At 34.2% G+C, this 21,291-nt stretch overlaps 1 protein-coding gene across 3 annotated transcripts in view; it reads left to right on the forward strand.

Annotated features, from left to right (window-relative positions):
* The window catches only part of LOC125869835 (uncharacterized), a 525,520-nt gene extending 505,435 nt beyond the window's left edge, over positions 1-20,085 (forward strand). For 2 of the 3 annotated variants that reach the window (XM_049550266.1, XM_049550268.1), the window contains exons 2-9: positions 10,208-10,375; positions 11,296-11,467; positions 11,659-11,838; positions 12,439-12,519; positions 12,650-12,813; positions 14,153-14,289; positions 15,472-15,587; positions 19,469-20,085. In XM_049550266.1, coding sequence (XP_049406223.1) covers positions 10,212-10,375; positions 11,296-11,467; positions 11,659-11,838; positions 12,439-12,519; positions 12,650-12,813; positions 14,153-14,289; positions 15,472-15,587; positions 19,469-19,717 — 1,263 coding nt within the window. In that variant the 5' untranslated portion in view covers positions 10,208-10,211 and the 3' untranslated portion in view covers positions 19,718-20,085. Of the gene's footprint in view, positions 1-10,084; positions 10,376-11,295; positions 11,468-11,658; positions 11,839-12,438; positions 12,520-12,649; positions 12,814-14,152; positions 14,290-15,471; positions 15,588-19,468 lie in introns of those variants that run through there. The other variant, XM_049550261.1, reaches the window with a different exon arrangement.
* The last annotated feature ends 1,206 nt before the right edge of the window (positions 20,086-21,291 follow it).

The raw sequence follows: 21,291 nt of genomic DNA on the forward strand, positions 1-21,291 counted from the left end.
TTTGGTTTTATGAGTGTTGTCATCCTTTTGACAACTCAGTTGCTATCCGTGTTTCAAATGTCACACCGCGTATTCTCAACTGGAAGACATCGAATGAGAGTATTTTCTTCGATGACTTAAAGAATACGATTTTCAGAACACATGGCAACCAGGTTATCGTTTAGTTATTGTCATTTACTAATTATAAGTTATTACATTTTTTTATAAATTTTAGTTCTCATATCTTATTTTGTTATCACAGCATAAATTCAGAAACATAGTGCTTACGGACGAAGAGTTAAATGCCATGGATCAGATCAATTTGCATCAATCTTCTAGTCAACAGATCAAGCAACATCAGAAAGGCACGATGTTGACTTTGACGAAAAGTATGTAGAGCTGAAAAAGGAAATTGCGGAGGTATACAATTAAAAATTATGCTTTAATTTTTTTTTACCATATTACAAAGATTTTATCCACCTTTTCAATGTTTAATGACAGGTTCGGATGGAGTTGAAAGAACTGAAAGATAATGTTATTTTTCAATCCCTTTTCAATTAATTTTTATTAATTATGTTTCTGTAATATTTTAATGTTTAACATATATGTCTACATCTATTGATAAGGTTGATAAGCACATGACCGGCATGAAAGCATATGTCAACAATTCGACAAAGTTGATAATTGAGGAGATTAGGTCTTCAAGAGGTCAACCATCACAAGCAACACACCAACATGTATTAAATGGTTTTACAAGTTAAAAAACTGAAACAATTGGTGTAGCATAATACGAAGTGTGTATGTGTAAGTAAATATGAGATGTACGAATTTAGACTTAAGTTAGTATTATTTTGGTATGACCAAATTTTATGCATGATTTTCCAATTTCTGTCTGTTTAATATTTGTATTAAATTGGTATGACCAAAATGTCACAATGGGTTTGAGGTTGCAACTGAGTTGATCGATGAGTTTAACAAATGGGTTTTCAAAGATGTCTCATCTAGGCGTGGCAGGTATATGTGTAAATAAAAAATAAAGCAATTTTTTTTCTTTCAATATTATCCAATCAATTTGTATACACTATTTTTAATATATTCTTACTGTTCACAGGAAATCTGCTTATTCAAAGCTCAAAGATAGTTTTGAACCTCAAATGGACTTTGGTGTTGTCAAAGTTGCAGAAAAGGATTTTTTCAACATAATGGTTAAACCTAGCAGGCCTTGGGAAGACGGGGTAAGTCTTATATATCAACCTTTTAAATAGTTAATTTAAAACTCATATTCCAGATTTTTGTACTTATATTTGTAGTTTCTGTTTAAAATATATATATCCATGTTGTATGCATATTGAATGATTTCTGAATAAACTTGGTATACAGTGTTCATGTATGCAATTGATATGATTTTTGATTTAATTTGGAATAAAAATAAACTTTCATGAACAATGCACTAAACATGATGCTAGAATGAAATTTATATGCATTCTGTATATATCTGAAACATTTTTTAATGTATTTTTAAATGTTAACAGCATGTTAATACCATTATGTATTATCTGCGAAAGAAGGCAAAGTACTCTCCCATACCACTATCATACAGTACGGTTGACTGTTGGTTTATGACGTGGGTTGATAACATTAAGAAACAATGGAGAGAGTCAAATTGCGACATGAGATCCATTTCTCCCGATCATGATGTTGGACAGTGCATTAGAGGCTTCAAACTGCTTGCCAACATTCCTTGGGACAATGTTGACAATGTCATTTTTCCTGTCAATATTAGTGAGAAATTTCATTGGTTTTTGGTTGTATTCAGAATCAAGCTTAGATGTCTACATGTATACGACTCGATGAAGGGAGGATCTGTTCACACCAAGAAAGTAAATGAAGCAGTTGGTAAACTTGCAACAATGATACCACTATTTTTAACGAGCACTGGATTTTATGGTAAAAGGCTTAATTTGTATGCAAATAAACTCCCTAAATATGTACACAAGTCTCAATCCGACCCACTTGATATCAAGCATATGATGCATGCTCCTCAACAAGAAGATATTTCAAAGTACGTATTTCTATATTTTATTGATTTCATTAGAAAAGAGTTAAATTAATTTATTTCTTAATTTTTTTTTTATTTCTTATTTTTTTCATTTTTTCAGTGATTGTGGCTTGTACACATGTCTATTTGCTGAATACATCAGTAATGATGTTTTTGATATGCGTTCTATTGATATCGATGCAAAGTACCATCGTCAAAGGTATGCCACAATCCTTTAGCATTATGGAAAAACAAAGAATGGGGATGGTGCGATCAATGAGAGTGAAGTTATTGGTACGGTTGCTAGCAAATTTGGTGGACCTCGCATAGCAAAAGAACATGTTTCGGATACCACCAACTGTCCTACACCAAGACAATGGACAAGAAATTAGATATAGTCTATTGCACCTTCTACTTTTTTAGAACAACATTTTATTTTTTTTAACTTTTGGACAATTTTTTGTGTTAAAGTTTTTGATGATATATGATATCATATGTTTAATTCCAGTCAGATATCATCTACAAAAGAATTACCATTTATCGGGATGCCAGTTATATACAGACTTCATACTAGTTGGATTCACTATTTGGGGTATATATTACACATTGAATATACCATTTTCCGGGATGCCAGTTTTATATTCTAAATATATTTTTGGATGGAATGTGTATAAATCTGATTAATACATGTATGCATCTGACTTTAATGTTTTGATTGTTGAAATATTGTATGTATGAATTGGTATAAAGATTTGATATAAACTGAAGTTAGTATTTGAATGACACCTGAATAAGATTGGTATAAAAATTGTTTTAATTTCATTTATAGTAGGACACAAGTTGGAAACCAAATTAATATTCATGATAAACTACATTAATTACTCAGGATACCAAATGCATTCCATAATTACCTTGTATAATTATCACTAATATTAACACTATCTTATATATTAAATTGAAATAAATTTTATTTCCAACAGTATGCAATTTGTATGATTAATGAATGCATCGCGTATAAAAAATGAACAGTATATTAAACACTTAGTTATAATGCATTTCAAACCAATTATGTTTCATATCAAAACATAACAACATTTTATTTTTTTTAACTTTTGGACAATTTTTTGTGTTAAAGTATTTGATGATATATAATATCATATGTTTAATTCCAGTCAAATATCATCTACAAAAGAATTACCATTTATCAGGATGCCAGTTATATACAGACTTCATACTAGTTGGATTCACTATTTGGGGTATATTTACACATTGAATATACCATTTTTCGGGATGCCAGTTTTATATTCTAAATATATTTTTGGATGGAATGTGTATAAAATCTGATTAATACATGTATGCATCTGGCTTTAATGTTTTGATTGTTGGAATATTGTATGTATGAATTGGTATAAAGATTTGATATAAACTGAAGTTAGTATTTGAATGACACCTGAATAAGTTTGATATAAAAATTGTTTTAATTTCATTTATAGTAGGACACAAGTTGGAAACCAAATTAACATTCATGATAAACTACATTAATTACTCAGGATACCAAATGCATTCCATAATTACCTTGTATAATTATCACTAATATTAACACTATCTTATATATTAAATTAAAATAAATTTTATTTCTAACAGTATGCAATTTGTATGATTAATGAATGCATCGCGTATAAAAAATGAACAGTATATTAAACACTTAGTTATAATGCATTTCAAACCAATTATGTTTCATATCAAAACATAACAACATTTTATTTTTTTTAACTCTTGGACAATTTTTTGTGTTAAAGTATTTGATGATATATAATATCATATGTTTAATTCCAGCCAGATATCATCCACAAAAGAATTACCATTTATCGGGATGTCAGTTATATACAGACTTCATACCAGTTGGATTCACTATTTGGGGTATATTTTACACATTGAATATACCATTTTTCGGGATGTCAGTTTTATATTCTAAACATATTTTTGGATGGAATGTGTATAAAATCTGATTAATACTTGTATCCATCTGACTTTAATGTTTTGATTGTTGGAATATTGTATGTATGAATTGGTATAAAGATTTGATATAAACTGAAGTTAGTATTTGAATGACACCTGAATAAGTTTGATATAAAAATTGTTTTAATTTCATTTATAGTAGGACACAAGTTGGAAACCAAATTAACATTCATGATAAACTACATTAATTACTCAGTATACCAAATGCATTCCATAATTACCTTGTATAATTATCACTAATATTAACACTATCTTATATATTAAATTGAAATAAATTTTATTTCCAACAGTATGCAATTTGTATGATTAATGAATGCATCGCGTATAAAAAATGAACAGTATATTAAACGCTTAGTTATAATGCATTTCAAACCAATTATGTTTCATATCAAAACAAAACATGAGTCTAAAAGACAAAACAAATAATCATTTTTTTTGCACAGGATAATTTGAACATGTCGTCCTGTTGTGGCTAACTTGACGACATCTACTACAAGTAACTTTAGACCTTTTGAATTTTACATCAGCAAACCCTTTCCAGCGTTCAAGTTGTGGTCTTACTGCTGCTCTCTTTGGACCAGGCGGCATCAATTTAGGCTCTGAAACATAGCTTGGTATATCCCATGTACTCTCGCATGGGAAAGGTTCAACAGGGATGACATATGTATCTTGAAAATTCTTCAGGCTATAAAAAGGAGAGCAATAATTTGTTTCATGCAGTCTTCTGTATCTAAGAACTGCTATTTCATTTAAAAAAATAAAACAGATTTCATACCTACTTAATACAAAATTCATACATCCAATCATTTATATAAATAATAACATTTCACATTTCATACCAACTTAAAACATTTTTAATACATTTATTCAAACTTCAAAATAACTTTTTTTACTAACTAGTTAACACACTTTCATATTAACTTAAAACAACTGTCATATAATTCTTCAAAATTCTAAATAACCTTTTTTTCACATTACTGAATACACTTTCGTACCAAATTAATTATAATTACACTAACAAATTCATTCAAAACTATACATTCTAATTTATTTTTCACGAAAAAAACCAGTAATCAATAATATTACAGAAACTTACCAAGAAAAAAACCATTTATCACTAATATGATGTCACTAAACCACTACCAAAAAACAGAAACTTACCAAAAAAACACTAATATTACAATTTCACAACAAATAATAAGTATTATGAACAAAATGTATTGTTTATACAAAAAAATATATCACATTCAATTGTTACGCTTTGCAGTTTCATTTTTTTTCTATTTCATTGAAATCCAAATAAAAATAGTAAACAATTAAAAATACTCACCTGAAGCAATCCATCTTCCGCCATGTTTAATTAATATTGATACGTAGTTGTCCATCACAAAAAAAAACACGTTTTTCAACAAAAAAAATAAATCAAATTGTCGCCAGTTTCAATTTCTGGAAGAAAAACGAAGAGAGAGAAACATAAAAGAAAAATGGATAAAATCTGATTTTTAAATTAATTTTAACAAATTGGAGTGAATTAAGGAAACTGAATATCCTTAATTAGTTTGAAATTCCTTAATTCATGCTAATTAATAATTATCCTAATTTAATTCAAATTTAAAAGCCATCCCTATTTCTGTTTTTTTCATTTTTTCCTTCATAAACATTTTATTTTAATTTCTTTTTATCAGCTTATTCTTTTCAAATCAAATGTTTTTAATTATTAAAAATAATTATTTTTTTTAATAATATGTTACAACCTGAAATTTTTAATGTTATAACTTGAAAGTCTAAATCTACTGCTGTAACTCAAAAATATTAGTATAATATATGTCATATTAGAAATTTTCACTTTCATCTTTGATCCTACTTTTTCATAGTAGCTTTACCCCATATCAGGGGTGGAGCTATGATGTCTCCAGGGTGTCCAACTTGTCACACCCCAAACCTACACCCTAGATGTGACCGACACTTGAAAATCATTTTTGGTCCCTAAGCGAACATGTGTCCTTGTTGACTACTAAGCGGAAGACTAACTCAAGCATACACAAGCATCAAACTGAAGAATTGTTTAAAAATAGTTTACTAAATTTCAAAGCTATCTAAAAATACTGAGTATTTACAAATATAAAGTTTGAATTAATAATTTGAAATTGAATACCGTAAGACTGACCAAGATTAACTATCGATAAAGTTTCTTTTATATATAGGTGTCGGGACAAGACCCACGACACCTTATAACGCTACTACTAACAAATCATAAAACTGGAGTCCTTCGAAAGCAAGAAGGCCTCACCAAAAGCTGACGAGCGGATAATCATGTGATCTCAACAGAACTCCAGCGGATGATCCTAAGTACCTGAATCTGCAACATGAAATGATGCAGGTTGAATGACATTAGTACATTGAATGTATATGTATGTAATAGGGCAAAATAAAACAAAAAACTGAACGGGAAGACTAAAAGTAACTCAATTGAAATATAGCATAAATCATGATGAAAATTATTTAACCTCTTACTCTAAGAATGCAATAAAAGTAAATACAAAACGGATATATATATATATATATATATAGACACACACACACACACTCTTTACTTTACTTTATTGTGGATTTTCTCTAACCGACAAACATCACTATGAGTCTCGTGATGATAAAGCGTCTCACCTATTCTGCCAAAACTACCTTATACCTTGTGAGGGTATAGAACAAACTCAACTCATGGATCTACTATAAAGATCTTCTCAAAGGCAGTAAGGAGTCGCCTGAAAGACAGTGCGATCCTAACTCACGTTGGCTACGTGTTTTATGAGAAATGTAAGTTGTTTGAATTTTTTCTTATATCAGTTCTTAATAATACTCTCAAAATATATATCTCAATGCTCAAGTAAAAATACTTTCTCTGGATTGAGATAAGTTCTCAAAAAGGTCTCCTTAAGAGGTAATTGTTCTGTAATAATTATGTCTGAAAAACTCTTATACTTTTCTGAAAATAGTGTTCTCTTTCTCCATGTAAAAATGATACATTTTGAAATCATTTAATTTCCTTGAACTCTACTAAAAAATTATACTTTAAATTTTACTCTTGAACTCACTTTTAACTTCTCAAAATCAATTTAAGGAAAAATATTTGATCAAAATATTTTCAACAAAAACTTAGTAAATGGGGTTCACGTGGAAATATAAACATGAACAACAACTCAAGGATATCAATGCATAATATATAGCAACTCATAATCAAGAATTTAAAATTCGAAATCAATAATATAACTCATCGCAGAAATTCTCGAAACTAAGGGTATAACCCTAGATTAAACTTTTATTGACTAAATTTAGATGTAGGGCGTGAGGACGAATTAAATCTATCACTGTGATTAGCCTTAAATATCTGATTATACAGTTATTAGACCGAAAACTTTGATTGAGAATTGATTTTTCTTGAGCCCAAGTAAAAACACTACCATTCTTGAATGAAATCTTTGGTCTTGAAATCTTGGTGCTTGATCTTGATAAAAGAAATTCTTTTATTGAGTTTCTAGAGTGGAAGAACTTGGGAAATCTTGGGTGAAAGACTTCTCTTTGTATCTTGAATTTTTTACTTGAAGGTTTTAGGGTTCTTGATGGAGAAGAGGAACCCTAGGTGAGTTTTGAGAGAATTTCTAGAAACTTGAACGTTCCGATTGATAATTTTGAGAGGAAAACTGGTTAGTCAAATGATATACTTAATTAAAACACCCAAAATCGACTTGCAATAGGACCAAAAAACTTGGAAAGAACCAAAATAACCCCTTAAACTTGTGCAGAAAGTTTATGAAAAAATTCGCAGAAAGCCTTCATAGAAGGCTCTACGGTTCATGGAACATTCCACCATCATTAGTTCTGATTGTAGAACATTGACTGTCTGATAGAGCTTTACTAAAATGGGCATAACTTTTTACTCTGAACTCGAAATGAGGCAAACTTGGTGGCGTTGGAAAAAGGACTCATAGACCTTTAATTTGGTAGGTCATGAACCATCTAATTCACTATATACTAAGAGATATGATTCTTTGAAGTTGACTTAAGTAAAATCTTATATCAAAATCAATAAGGAAACTTTCAACTCAATTTTGTGATAAGGAGTTCTTCTGACCTTAATTAGGTGTAAAAACATTGGGGTTTAGATTAAGAAAGAGTGAAAAAGACTAAAATAAACCCCCTTAAAAATTGACAGAAGTCGTCTATGGAAGGCCATCTACTATCCGCACAAAAGTCTATGAGTCATAAACCCTCTCGTAGGAACATGCTGAGTTTTCTGAATTTATGAAGTTAAGGATTACGGGCCCTTTCTACGGCCCGTGGAAATTTTGATGGGAAATTCTACTCGCTCGTAGGAAGCTTACTAGAGTGTGCTTCAGGTTTTGATTTCCATGATGCCTTTTAACGGACCATGGGAACTCCTACGACCCGTCGTCCGGTCCGGTGAAACTTAGACCCGAGAACCAACTTTTAAAGGTCTGGTTCCTGTCTACGGTTCATAGATACTTCTACGGGCCGTTGAAAGCGTGGCACCATATAACATAAATTTTCAAGGTCAGATTTTGGGTTAGAATTTTCGGAGTGCTACACAATTAGACACCCTTAATCAAAAAATTACATTATATATATATGATCTGACTTTCTGTTGATAAATATAGTATTTTGGACATCCTTAAAAACTAAAGAATTCGTAGAGCAGTAGCTAAAGCTCTCAGTAATCCATGCGGTGTTTGGGTTTGACTCTTGACATATGCGTTTTTTTAAAGACACTTGACATGTGCGTTTTTTTATTAAAAATTAATGTGGCCTGCTTGACAATAATAATATAATAAAACTTGGCGTAATTTTGACACAAATATCCGGTGCTTTGTGGGAAATGGTGTCAAATTTATGCAAATATCCTATAGATTTATGATAAATAGTGTCAAATTTGTGCCCATGCTTTTATGGGATTCCTTATTTTTACTTTAAATTAAGTGTTAATTTTTTTATTTTTTTTAATATTAATTAAAAATAGTATAAAATATCAATATTTGATGTTCATTCCTTTTATGATAAGGTCCAATAAATAATAAATAAAGTTCTCTTCCTCTATAATTAGAAGACTCATTTATCCAAATTATATTACAATCAGTGATGTAGCTACATGGTTGTCAGGATGTCCAATTGGATATCCTTTGCCGGAAAAATATATTGTATATACAAGTAAAATGATATACGAAATGATTAAATAACATATTTTAGGCACCCTTAATACAACAAGTTGATATAACTTAGTGATTTCAGATGCTTGGAATGATGTAGTACCCGCGTCCGCCACTGATTACAATATTATTGAGAATAAGAATTTCAATAATTCTCTCTCTATTTTTCTTCTCTTTCTCTTATAAAAATAAATCTTGAATTATTAATAAATGCATTACTAATTCATATATTACTAATCAACTTTTTTTTAATTAATCACTATTAACTTTCTTTCCCCATAATCACATATTAATATTTTAGGAAAAATTACTTAAATACACATCTTATTTTATCATAATCTCTAAAATTCCCTACAATTTAAAAAAATTTCAAAAATCCCCTCTCGGATACATCACTTTTTTCTCGCTGATACATCTCTATCCCCCTCTCGGATACATCACTCCCCTCTTTGATACATCCCTCCCTTCCTGGATACATCCCTCATCTATGTATCTATATGTCTTCTAATGTATTTGGAAGTCTAGTGATGTATCCGGATGTCCTAATCCCTCCTCTCTCGGATATACGGAAGTCCAGTGATGTATCCATATGTCCTATTTCCTCTCCGATACATTCCTCCCCTCTCTGATACATCACTCACCTATGCATCCAGATGTCTGTTAATGTATTCGAAAGTCCAGTGATGTATGTGGAAGTCCAGTAATGCATCCGAAATCCATAAATTTTAAAGAGATTTTTGTAATTTGAAAAATAATGTAATTATACTATTTTAATTAGAATAGATAAGCATGGATTAACTTTCTTTCCACATAATCCCATTTTAATTTTAATTATTAGAAAAGATAAGCGTGGTGAGATGAGATAAAAGTTCAATTCTTTTCTTGATTGCTCCGATCGCCGCCGATCAAGTTTTGCCAAAAAAAAAATAATCTGAAGATTGAATGAATGTATTGAAATGTTAGCTTCTAAAGTCACGAAGAAAACATTAAGATGGAGATTCAGAACGAGAGCTTTAGCTTTTGAGGAGCAATTTGATTTGCTAGCAAGTGGATTTAGTCGTTCCTTTTCTGTTGCGAGGAGTTTCGGAGCAGACAACACTTCGTCTCTAATCAATTTGAGGTATTCATTGAAGAAATTTCTCATGTTAAGCTTTCTTCCATGTGTTTTAGTAATTTTGTTTCTCTTTGGGTTATGTTGTTCGCGGTAGTGTTTGATGAATTACTGATAACCTAACGGGGTGTTTGACCATGAAAATTTGGAGTATTTTGAAGAATGTAGTTTTTGTTTTCAAAAGGGAAAAATTACATTTGAAAATTGAATTCAGTTGTTTTTGGCCACGAATATACATTGGAGTTGTTTTTGAATCTTTGTAAGTAATATGGAGATCGCTGTACCCTGAATTTGTTTCCTTGCATAATTTTAGATAATTGTTATTTTGAAATTTATCTCAACAACCAAGAGAATAATGCAATATCATTCAAGTGCAATGTATGGAGTTTGTTAGTGTTGGAATCATAGTGACTGAAAGAAGCAATCATACTAAATCATGCCAACTAACTGTCAACACCATGGGAGAGATTTTCTAATTTTTTTTATGTATAATGATCAATAAGGAAAGAGCTGATCTTCACAATGAAGTCGTTTTCCAAAATAAATCTTGAGTAAGTGGTGTCAGTGGTCTTGCAAGGCTGCTTAAGCGTTTTATTTTGGTTATCAAAAAAAAGAAAATAGTTGTTAGTGAATTACTGCAGTTTGATCAGTAGATTGGCAACCAAAAACTTTTTTACAGATCTTGGAAAGTTTCATGCTACTATTATCGTACACCTCTTTCAAATTGAGACACTTTGGTAATGGTTTCCAGCAGTTACTTTAAATCAGGTGATTTGGAGAAAAGTCAGTGTGTTCTTTAAAGCTACTGTGCAAGGTTTTAAGTACTATGAGCTTTTTCTCGATTAGTTTCACTGCCATGCAATGACTTTTGACATGTAACTTTTCGTATTCCACCTTTTCTTGATAGTAAAATAACTATTTCCTTGCAGCAAGGATACTGAAGGAGGAGCATTCCAATTGCAAAGACAAATGAGAAGAGATTCTTCATGTAATCCTTTATTTAATCAGGATCATAGGGTGGTTAGAACAAGCATTGGATCTTTTTCTTTGTCAAATCGTTATTATAGAAGCCATGGACATTTAAAAGATATCAAAGACAAGGTATCTACTTTTCGTCAGTCTTTGTGGATCTTGCTGAGATTTCATGTAGTGTGCTTTACTTTTTCTGATATCTAATATTGGTGACCTAACTTGTGTAAGGATTAAGACATATGCTAACTTCCTGAAGGCATCAGCTCTAATTCCTTTACTTTTCTCTTTATAATTTTGGCACCATATAATTAATTGTGCAGTTCTTAGGATCTGTCCCTGAAGTTGTCAAGATAGTAGAAGTTGGCCCCAGAGATGGACTGCAAAATGAGAAGACTATAATACCTACGGAAGTGAAGGTGGAGCTTATTAAATTACTTGTTTCTTGTGGACTAACAGTTGTTGAGGCTACTAGTTTTGTGTCTCCAAAGTGGGTACCACAGGTATATATTTTGCTTGTCGGGGATTTTATGCTTACATGTCTTGCATTTGTCATCCTTATACTTGTCCTGCAAAATGTGCTTTTTATTGCTAATTTTTTCTTTTCCAACTGTGTGAAACGAGAATAATTTTCGTTTCAGTTCTTCTTTTAATGGTTAGTTTTTCATCTTAAAGCATGAGTATGAGTTTTTTCTTATTGTCATTAGTTACTCACCAGTTAGGACTCTTACTAAGTACTAAGGCCCTTAAAGATTGTTACTTTTGTATTTTGTATATTTTGCAAGATCAATTTGACCGTGAAAAACATTGTTTAATGCCCCTTGAATGCTTTGTTATTCATTTTGGATTTTTGAGGAGAAAACGTCTGGTTTCTCAAAGATCTGGTTCCCTCAGGTAGAGATATACGGAAAAGTTTCCAGTTTCTAGGTTCGAGTGCTTAATTCTATCTTTTTTGCTTTACAATGATGATTTACAAAATGGCAAATGCTCAAATGAGTAGTCTATGTCTGGTAGCCGTGTATCAAGTCATGCTTTGTGTTTTAATCAAGTTCATACTTTTATAGTGTTGGTGATATTGCTTATCTGCCAAAAATAAATTGCAGCTAGCTGATGGGAAGGATGTAATTGAAGCAGTTAGGAATCTTACAGGGGTGCGCTTACCTGTTTTGACACCAAATCTTAAAGTAAGCTGATAGAAATGCAAATCGTGAGATTCTCCTTTATATGTCTTGTTAAATATGTATACATTTTCTTGCTCACACGGGGGCCTGGATAATTGGGATTGCTCATAGTTTTTCGTTGGCTCTATTCCAGGGTTTTGAAGCAGCTGTTGCAGCTGGAGCCAAGGAAGTGGCAATCTTTGCTGCAGCATCCGAATCCTTTTCTCGGTCTAACATAAATTGTAGCATTGAAGACAGTCTTTCTCGCTATCGTGATGTTGCTCTTGCAGCCAAAAACCATTCCATCCCTGTTCGCGGGTATGAATTCTAGCAGATCTACATATTCTAGGAAGTCAGGTTTTTACATTTCCAATTTTACCGGATTAATTATTAATGTCTTTAAGGTAAGTTAGTTTTGAAACCATGTGTAGTAGAGACTCAAGGCTTGTTTAATTCCATTAGTCTCTTTCAGAATCTTGCTGAACCCATATGGCTTAATAATTGTTACAATTCTTTCAGCAGAACATAATGATTGCCTTTTTACATCATATACTAGCTTAAAATTTTTCATACATTGGAGCAAGGTGGTTAAATTTTGCTATAACTTCAGATCGCCTAAGAATCTCCCCATTCATAACCTTTAAGCATAAAGTACTTACTATCGATCACTTCCAGCTTTCCCTTTTTCCATGATACAATTTCCAAAGATGAGGTTTACAATTGTTCTAGATCTGAAGGCAACCTTTAGTGTTTTCCGGTGGAGTTCTAACTATTGACCATGTTATATTGTGGACAGTTATCTCTTCTCTTCCTTCCAGGAATTAATGTGGAACTGAAAATTTTGGTAAAAAGAATATAAATATTGAACTTCATGAGTGTTTGTGTATTACTGTCTAAAGATAACTTTCTTTTGGATGAACTACAACATGTTCCATTAGCATGTATTGCAATTTTCCTGTGTAATCCAAGTACCAGCTTATTGACTATGGCCCTTGTTACAAAGTATGCAGAGTATATTCATATCTAGGGATGTCTATGTTCACAGAAGAATCCAGGTGAACTGGCTTTCAAAGGATAGGGGCTGCATATTAGCTCACCAGTTGCTCTGCTAATCTCTTTGATTATATATGAGCTTTTCATGCTTTCTGTCATTCTAATTATTGCTATAGTTGATTGTCACAGAAGTACATTCCTGATACATGTTTGTATTTAATGATGTCAAATCCCTCGTTTAAGCAGCTAGAAGTATTAAAATTTACTGAATGGAGGTTCCTTTGTGGACAGCCATTAAAATTGGAAGGGCAAAGGATTGAGTAATTACTTTTTTTGGAAATGATGATTCAACGATTAACATTTGGGTCAAAATTTGTGATTTTTGCTTTTCCTGATTATTTAAGCCCTACCTATGTGTATGAGCTCAAATGGTTCCTTCCTTAGTGGCTAGACTTCGACATGCAAAAGGTTTTGGTTTCTGGTATTAGATAAATCTTCAAATCAAGGTAGCGCTGTCATTTCTAGTACCAAACGAGCACTAATAGTAAATCTGTTATACTTGGTAATAATGCTTAGAATTTTTTTCTTTTGTTGTAGACATTTATTTGGAGAAGTAAGGTTGCATCTCTGGAACTGAAAAGTAGCTATCATTATTTTCTATCAGGTATGTATCATGTGTCGTTGGCTGTCCCATAGAAGGAGCAGTGTCTCCATCAAAAGTTGCACATGTGGCTAAAGAACTTGTAGATATGGGTTGCTTTGAAATTTCTCTTGGTGATACAATTGGAGTTGGTACTCCAGGTAATCCTAAGTCTTCTCTGGTTTCACCTTTCCCCATTTTGTACCTTTGGTGTGCTAGAAGAATCTGCATCTTTTTGCTCTTTCGGTAAAATACTAGCATGTGCCAGCAAATTACATTTCTTGTCATTAGTTCTGATTCTTAATTTAAGAAGAATTCTGTAGTTCACTCCTTTGAGAGACAAGCTTTTGCTGTATTACTTTCAAGCTACAGGCTACTGAGTCAACATAGACATCTTAACAACATATATTTTTTCTTTAGAGAAGTGCATTATTGCTATGTTGTTAGTTAATCAGTACACATTTAGCTTGTTTTGTAGAATTGCTGGATTTTAGATTCAATTTCCAATGACGGACAGTGGTGACTGCTTATAATGTATAAAGTGAGGTTTCAATGTTGTTTTCTTCTGGCTTTAAGAGATTAAAAATAAAATAAAAGAAGTCTCTCAGGATGGTGTCAAGTAGGTTTTTAGTGCGATGTTTTTTAGAGGAAAATAATTATCATAAAAAACAGAGAAAGAAAGTAGTGTATATAATCCTTTAAATAATTGAGACACGTAGTTGTCAAGTGTTAACTGTTAAATGATTGTATGGTCATGATAACATTGATAAAGGCATGATAGGAAAGACAATAACGTTCACCTTCTCTTTTTTCATTGTTATATTAGAAGACATAAGATATAACCTCAATGACTCAACTGTACACATATTTGCCCTGCTGATGAACTTCCAGGATTGTATGGTCATGAGAACCTTGATAAAGGCATGATAGGAAAGACAATAATGTCACCTTCTCTTTTTTCATTATTATATTAGAAGACATAGGATATAACCTCAATGACTCAACTGTATACATGTTTGCCCTGCTAATTAACTTCCAGGTGCAGGTCTTCTACACCCCCTTAACTAGGTAGTTTTGAACTCGATAGCTTAATAAGGAGATACGTGACTGTGAAGTCTACTCAGAATCAGTCTAGTGAAAGTATTGGCTATCTGTGAATCTGTTATTCAACTTTTTTGTCTATACAAAATTACTAAAAAAGTGCAATGGACGTTCATCAATTGGTTTTCCTTTAAAATTAAAGAAAGACAGTTACTATATGTCAATTGTTTTTCTTGAGTTTTTATCTGAAATGGATTTGTACATCTTCCCCATATTTTCTGTCTCTGCTCTCCATTTATTAGGTACTGTTATTCCAATGCTTGATGCTGTAACTCAAGTTGTCCCTGTAGAGAGGCTTGCTGTTCATTTCCATGACACTTATGGACAAGCTCTTTCTAACATTCTTGTGTCGTTGCAAGTAAGATCTCCTTTCTCTGCTTGTAGTGAGAAGTTTTTTCACATGTTGGCATATTTTATCACATTATGAGAAATTTGTTCGTTGTATAGTTGGTGCTGTGTCCATCCAAATCTAAAAGGTGTAGTAGCATGTCTTATTTTTTCTTGTGCAAGTTGGCATGCAAAAAAAATAATTAAAAAGAGGAAAAACGAAAAATAGCAGAGGTATCTACTATCGAGTACATCAGGGAAAGGTCAGGTAAGCTATCAATCCATTGTAACATAAAGGTCCGTCAATGCCAAGTGAATGGCGTCAAAGTAAGTCCATGAGAGCATTAAGTATAAGGCCGCAAACGACATGGACTAACCAGTAGCTGAGTGTGTGATTCTCATGTGACGGCCTCCTTCCCAAGGGAAGGCAAACACCAAATTAATTGGATCTAATGCAGCCATCTCATCTGCTGCATGAGACTCTGGTGTTTGTATCTAAACATTCAGCCTATCATTCACTTCACTATGCATCTTGTGAAAACACAATATCATCTGTGAATAACACACACCACAGCACCTCCCTTTGAATATGTCGTGTCAATTCGTCCATCATTAAGGCAAATAGGATCGGGTTAAGGGCTTATCCCTGGTGCAACCCCGTCACGTGTGGAAAGTGTTCCAAGTCACCTCCTACTGTTCTAATCCGGGTCTTGGCTCCATTGTGCATGTCCTTAATTGCCCTATGTAATCCACAAGTACACCTCTAGCCTCCAAACATCTCTAGAGGACCTCCCATAAGGACTTTTATCGGACACTGTTTCTAGGTCGATGAACTCTCCCTATACTGCTCCAACAATCTCCTTACAAGATGGATAGTTTCCATAGTTGATCGTCGCAACATGAATCCGATTGGTTTACGGGTATAGACACACCCCTCCTCATCCTTATTTCAACCACCCTCTCCCAAACTTACATAGTATGGCTTAGTAGTTTGATACCCTTATAGTTGTTCCAATGTTGAACATCACCCTTGTTCTTGTACAAAAACACCATTGTCCTCCACCTCCATTCTTCTGCCATTTTTCGTTGTCCTAAAAATGACATTAAGCAACCCAGTCAACCATTCCATACCTGGTCTGGCCCGGCGTTCTTCCTCTCCTCATCTTATGAATAGCCCCTTAACCTCTGCAACCTTTATGCACCTGCAATACCAAAAATCTCTACGACTTACGGAATGCTCTGGCTCCCCCAACACAATACCCTTGTCCCCTTCTTCATTCAAGAGCTTAGGGAAATACGTTTGCCATCTTCGTCTAATGTGTGCTTCTTCTACTAATACTTTGCCATTCTCTTCTAGATACACTTCACTTGGTCCAGGTCACGGACCGTCCTCTCTCGCCTTTGTGAGCCTATACAACTTCCTGTCCACGCCTTTGCCCTCGACTCTTTATACAAGTGCTCAAAAGTTGTCGTCTTAGCCATCGCGACCGCTAGTTCGCTCCTTCTCCATGGTCTTATACCTCTTCCTATTCCTCTTATCCTCCTCGTCTAAGCTTTCCACTAACGCCATGTGAGCAGTTTTCTTGGCTTCCACTTTTCCTTGGACCTCTCCATTCCACCACCAATCCTCTTTATTCCCACCTGGGTTACTCCTCGAGACTCCTAACACCTCTCTAGTTACTTCTCTTATGCAATCAGCTGTCCTAGCTCACATACTATCTACATCCCTGCTACTCCCCCAAGCCCCAATAGCCACCATCTTCTCTTCTTCTGAGATTTGGTCTTAGTCAGGCCTCTCCATCTAATCATTGGCTGGTCATATGCAATAATGCAGCCCTCTTATTCTTCTTCCTCTTGATATCTAAATCCATAACCATGAGCTTATGTTACAACAACAACAACAACAACCCAGTGGAATCCCACTAGGTGGGGTCTGGGGAGGGTAAATAGTACGCAGACCTTGCCACTACCTCGTGGAGGTAGAGAGGCTGTTTCCAGGAGACCCTCAGCTCAAGAACAACAACTCAAAGTGACAGGAGAGATATATATAAAACAAAACAGCCAATACAAAAGATAGCGTATAATCAACAAATGAGACAATAACATCAAGAAAGATAAAGGGAGTGAAACGCAGTAAACAGCATAAGGTAAGGACTACTCCAAACGCTAACAACCCAAACCCTCTCAAGGGAAGACACACGCTAGCCCTACTAACCTTCAACCTTAGTACGCGATCTCCACTCCTTCCTATCTAGAGTCATGTCCTCGGTAATGTGAAGCATAGCCAAGTCTTGTCTAATCACCTCTTCCCAATACTTCTTGGGCCTACCTCTACCCCTCCGCGTACCCTCTACCACCATTACCTCGCACCTCCTCACTGGGGCGTCTGCGCTCCGTCTCTTCACATGTCCAAACCATCTCAGTCTCGCTTCCCTCAGCTTGTCCACCACAGAGGCCACTCCCACCTTCTCCCGGATAACCTCATTCCTAATCTTGTCGCTCCTAGTGTGTCCACACATCCATCTCAACATCCTCATCTCCGCAACATGCATTTTATGAACATGTGCGTTCTTAACTGGCCAACACTCCGCTCCATACAACAAGGCCGGTCTAACTACCACTCTGTAGAACTTACCTTTAAGTTTCGGTGAAATTTTCTTATCACACAATACTCCAGAGGCAAGCCTCCATTTCATCCAAGCAGCCCCAACGCGATGTGTGACATCGTCGTCGATGTCGCCACTCCCTTGGATTACAGCCCCAAGATACCTAAAACTTTCCTTCTTAGGAATGACTTGTGCGGCAAGTCTCACTTCCACATCTGTCTCATCCAACCCATCGCTAAATTTGCACCCCAAATATTCTGTTTTGGTCCTACTCAACCTAAACCCTTTGGACTCCAGCGTTTGTCTCCACACCTCCAACCGCGCATTAACTCTGTCCCGCGTCTCATCAATCAGTACTATGTCATCCGCAAATAACATACACCACGGGACCGTCTCCTGAATGGACTGCGTCAACTCGTCCATCACCAAAGCAAATAGGAAAGGGCTTAGGACTGATCCCTGGTGCAGCCCCATCTCAACTGGGAAATGTTCTGAGTCTCCTCCAACTGTTCTAACCCGAGTCTTGGCTCCACCGTACATGTCCTTTATCGCCCTAATATAAATCATCGGGACTCCTTTAGACTCCAACATAACCATGAGCTTATGTTGGGCTGTATTATTTGCTCTCAGGATAACCTTACTGTCCTTGCATAAAACCTTATCACACTTCCTAAGGAGTAGGTAGTCTATATGAGTCTTGCCACCACACTCCGGTAGGGAGTATAAACTACATCAAATTGGCCCTTAAAGCTTACCTTAACGTTGTAGATGATCTTGGTTGAAAACCCTTGTTGGAGTGGTGTGCAAGCTCGGGAAAATGAAGAAAAGAAATTGAATATCGATTTTGGACTTTGCATGGGTTGAAAAAGTTGTGGGGATATGCGTGCAAGCATGCATACAAGATTTCCTGCATGCAGAAAAAGCCCTTCTGTTATTGTGTGCAAGAATGCACTGGGCACGCAAGACTTCCTGCAAGCAAAAAAATATAAAACTTCCCTTCTGTTGTTGCGTGCTATGTGTGCAATCATGCACCATGTGCACAAGGTCTTCCTGCAGACACCCTATTGTAAAAATGATTATTATTTTTGTAGGAATGTACCCCCAAAAAAATAAAACATTGCAGAGTTTTACAAAACAAAAACTTGATATGATTAGGGTCCTTGGATGTGTATCTTGTTACTGTATCCAGGTCATTCGGCAAACCACTTAATTGATGGAAATGGCATGAACATATTATGTATTCTTTGGCACTTTGAACCTTAATGCAAAAATAATGCTTGAAGTACCATAATGTTAATCTTGACAGATGGGGATCAGCATAGTGGATTCATCTGTATCAGGACTTGGAGGTTGCCCATATGCCAAAGGTGCCTCGGGTAATGTGGCTACGGAGGATGTCATTTACATGCTCAATGGACTAGGAGTGAAGACAAATGTGGATCTGAGAAAGCTTCTATTGGCTGGAGATTTCATCTGCAAGCATTTGGGTCGCCCTTCTGGTTCTAAGGCTGCCATTGCCTTGAGCAGAACAACAGCTACTGCCTCAAAGCTTTAAGGGACATCTGATGCTGCTGAAATTGTGCACTATGTCCACTCTGAGGTGAAAGTCTCTTCAGACCAACTTCAACTGTAGCATTACTGTCACTCATACCGTTCCATCATTGTCTTATGTTAAACATATCCGTGTCAATGTGTCCCCTGGTCAATGGCTTAGCTACATAGAATGGAGGGTAGTCGGTTGAACATTCTTCGTCAGAATATTATTCCGTGTATATAGAAAATAATTTTAGGTCGAATATTTTTCTCTTAGTCGTTGACACTCGACATAGTGCCAGTGTTCTCTTGCCTTAGTGTAACTGGATTTAAACTACATATTTTCAATGTCTTCATAATCATCTGAAATATGGTGGTAGTTTTAGACTATGTTGTTCTGAATGCTTAAGAACATTTACAACTGCAGGTATTTATTGGCTTCACACAGGGTTAGAAAATGATTTAACCAATAAATCAAGTCGAAAAAAACACATTTATTGATATTGGGTTAATGGTTTTCAAACGATTTTGTACAAAAAAAAAATTATTGGGTTATCGATTTGATTTTCGGCGTTCTGATTTTGGTTAATGATTAAATTGATAATTCAATATGATTATATTAAAATTAAGCTTAAGTCATACGTAGCCCTTTAAAGTTATTCGCATATTTCATTTTGATACCTTATTCAAAACAAGTACCTATTAAACACTTTTTACTGACACGGCAAAGAAGGTGCAAATCACCTACATTTACCGCGTCAGAAGGGTACTTTTAATTAGTTTTTTATTCTCTTTCTTCTACCTTGTTCATTAGCCACAACTTCTTCAACGCAGCCACCTTTTCCATAGCTGCCGCCGATGTTGCTCAGAGATAAGTTAGTTGTTCACCATTAGTTTTGTAGTTGATTCCACTGTAACTTCCATTTTCCTTCATTTCTTCTTTTTTTTTTTCCTCAAAAGGCAACATGTACGTCACTGATTTGTCAATTTGTCACGTCAGCGCAAGTAATAACACACATTTATATTTTTTTAGCTGATTGTTAAAAAAATGTTCAAATCCTAATAAGTAGAGGTGTTCAATAGGTATTAGTCCTAGTTAAGGCGTCTTATATTGACAACTTTAAGGGGCTACATATGATTTAAGCCTTAAAATTATTATTTCACACATTATTAGAGTATATAACAAGGACTTTAATATTTTACCAATTTTATTTTCTAAATTTTAGTATTACTTTCGACAGTAGGCAATACAAATTGGTCTCTCTCCCTCTATTGCGACACTTTCTCTCCTCTACACAAACTAGTATTATCTTCTCAATTTTAGATTTGGGGTGTGTTTGGTATGAAGGAAAATGTTTTCCATGAAAAATGTTTTCCTAGAAAACAAGTTGATTTTTGACTTATTTTCTCATGTTTGGTTGGTGAGTAGAAAATATTTTCCGGAAAAGATTTTTAGTGTTTGATATATGAATGAATTTTTATTTTTTTTAGAAATATCTTTTATTTTTACTAGGGTAGAAAAATAATTTTTGAAATTGAAAATGTTTTTTTAAAAACGAACTTAAATTGTTTTGGTGGTGGGGGGGGGGGGGTGGT

The sequence above is a fragment of the Solanum stenotomum genome, chromosome 1, assembly GCF_019186545.1.
Source record: "Solanum stenotomum isolate F172 chromosome 1, ASM1918654v1, whole genome shotgun sequence".
NCBI lineage: Eukaryota > Viridiplantae > Streptophyta > Magnoliopsida > Solanales > Solanaceae > Solanum > Solanum stenotomum.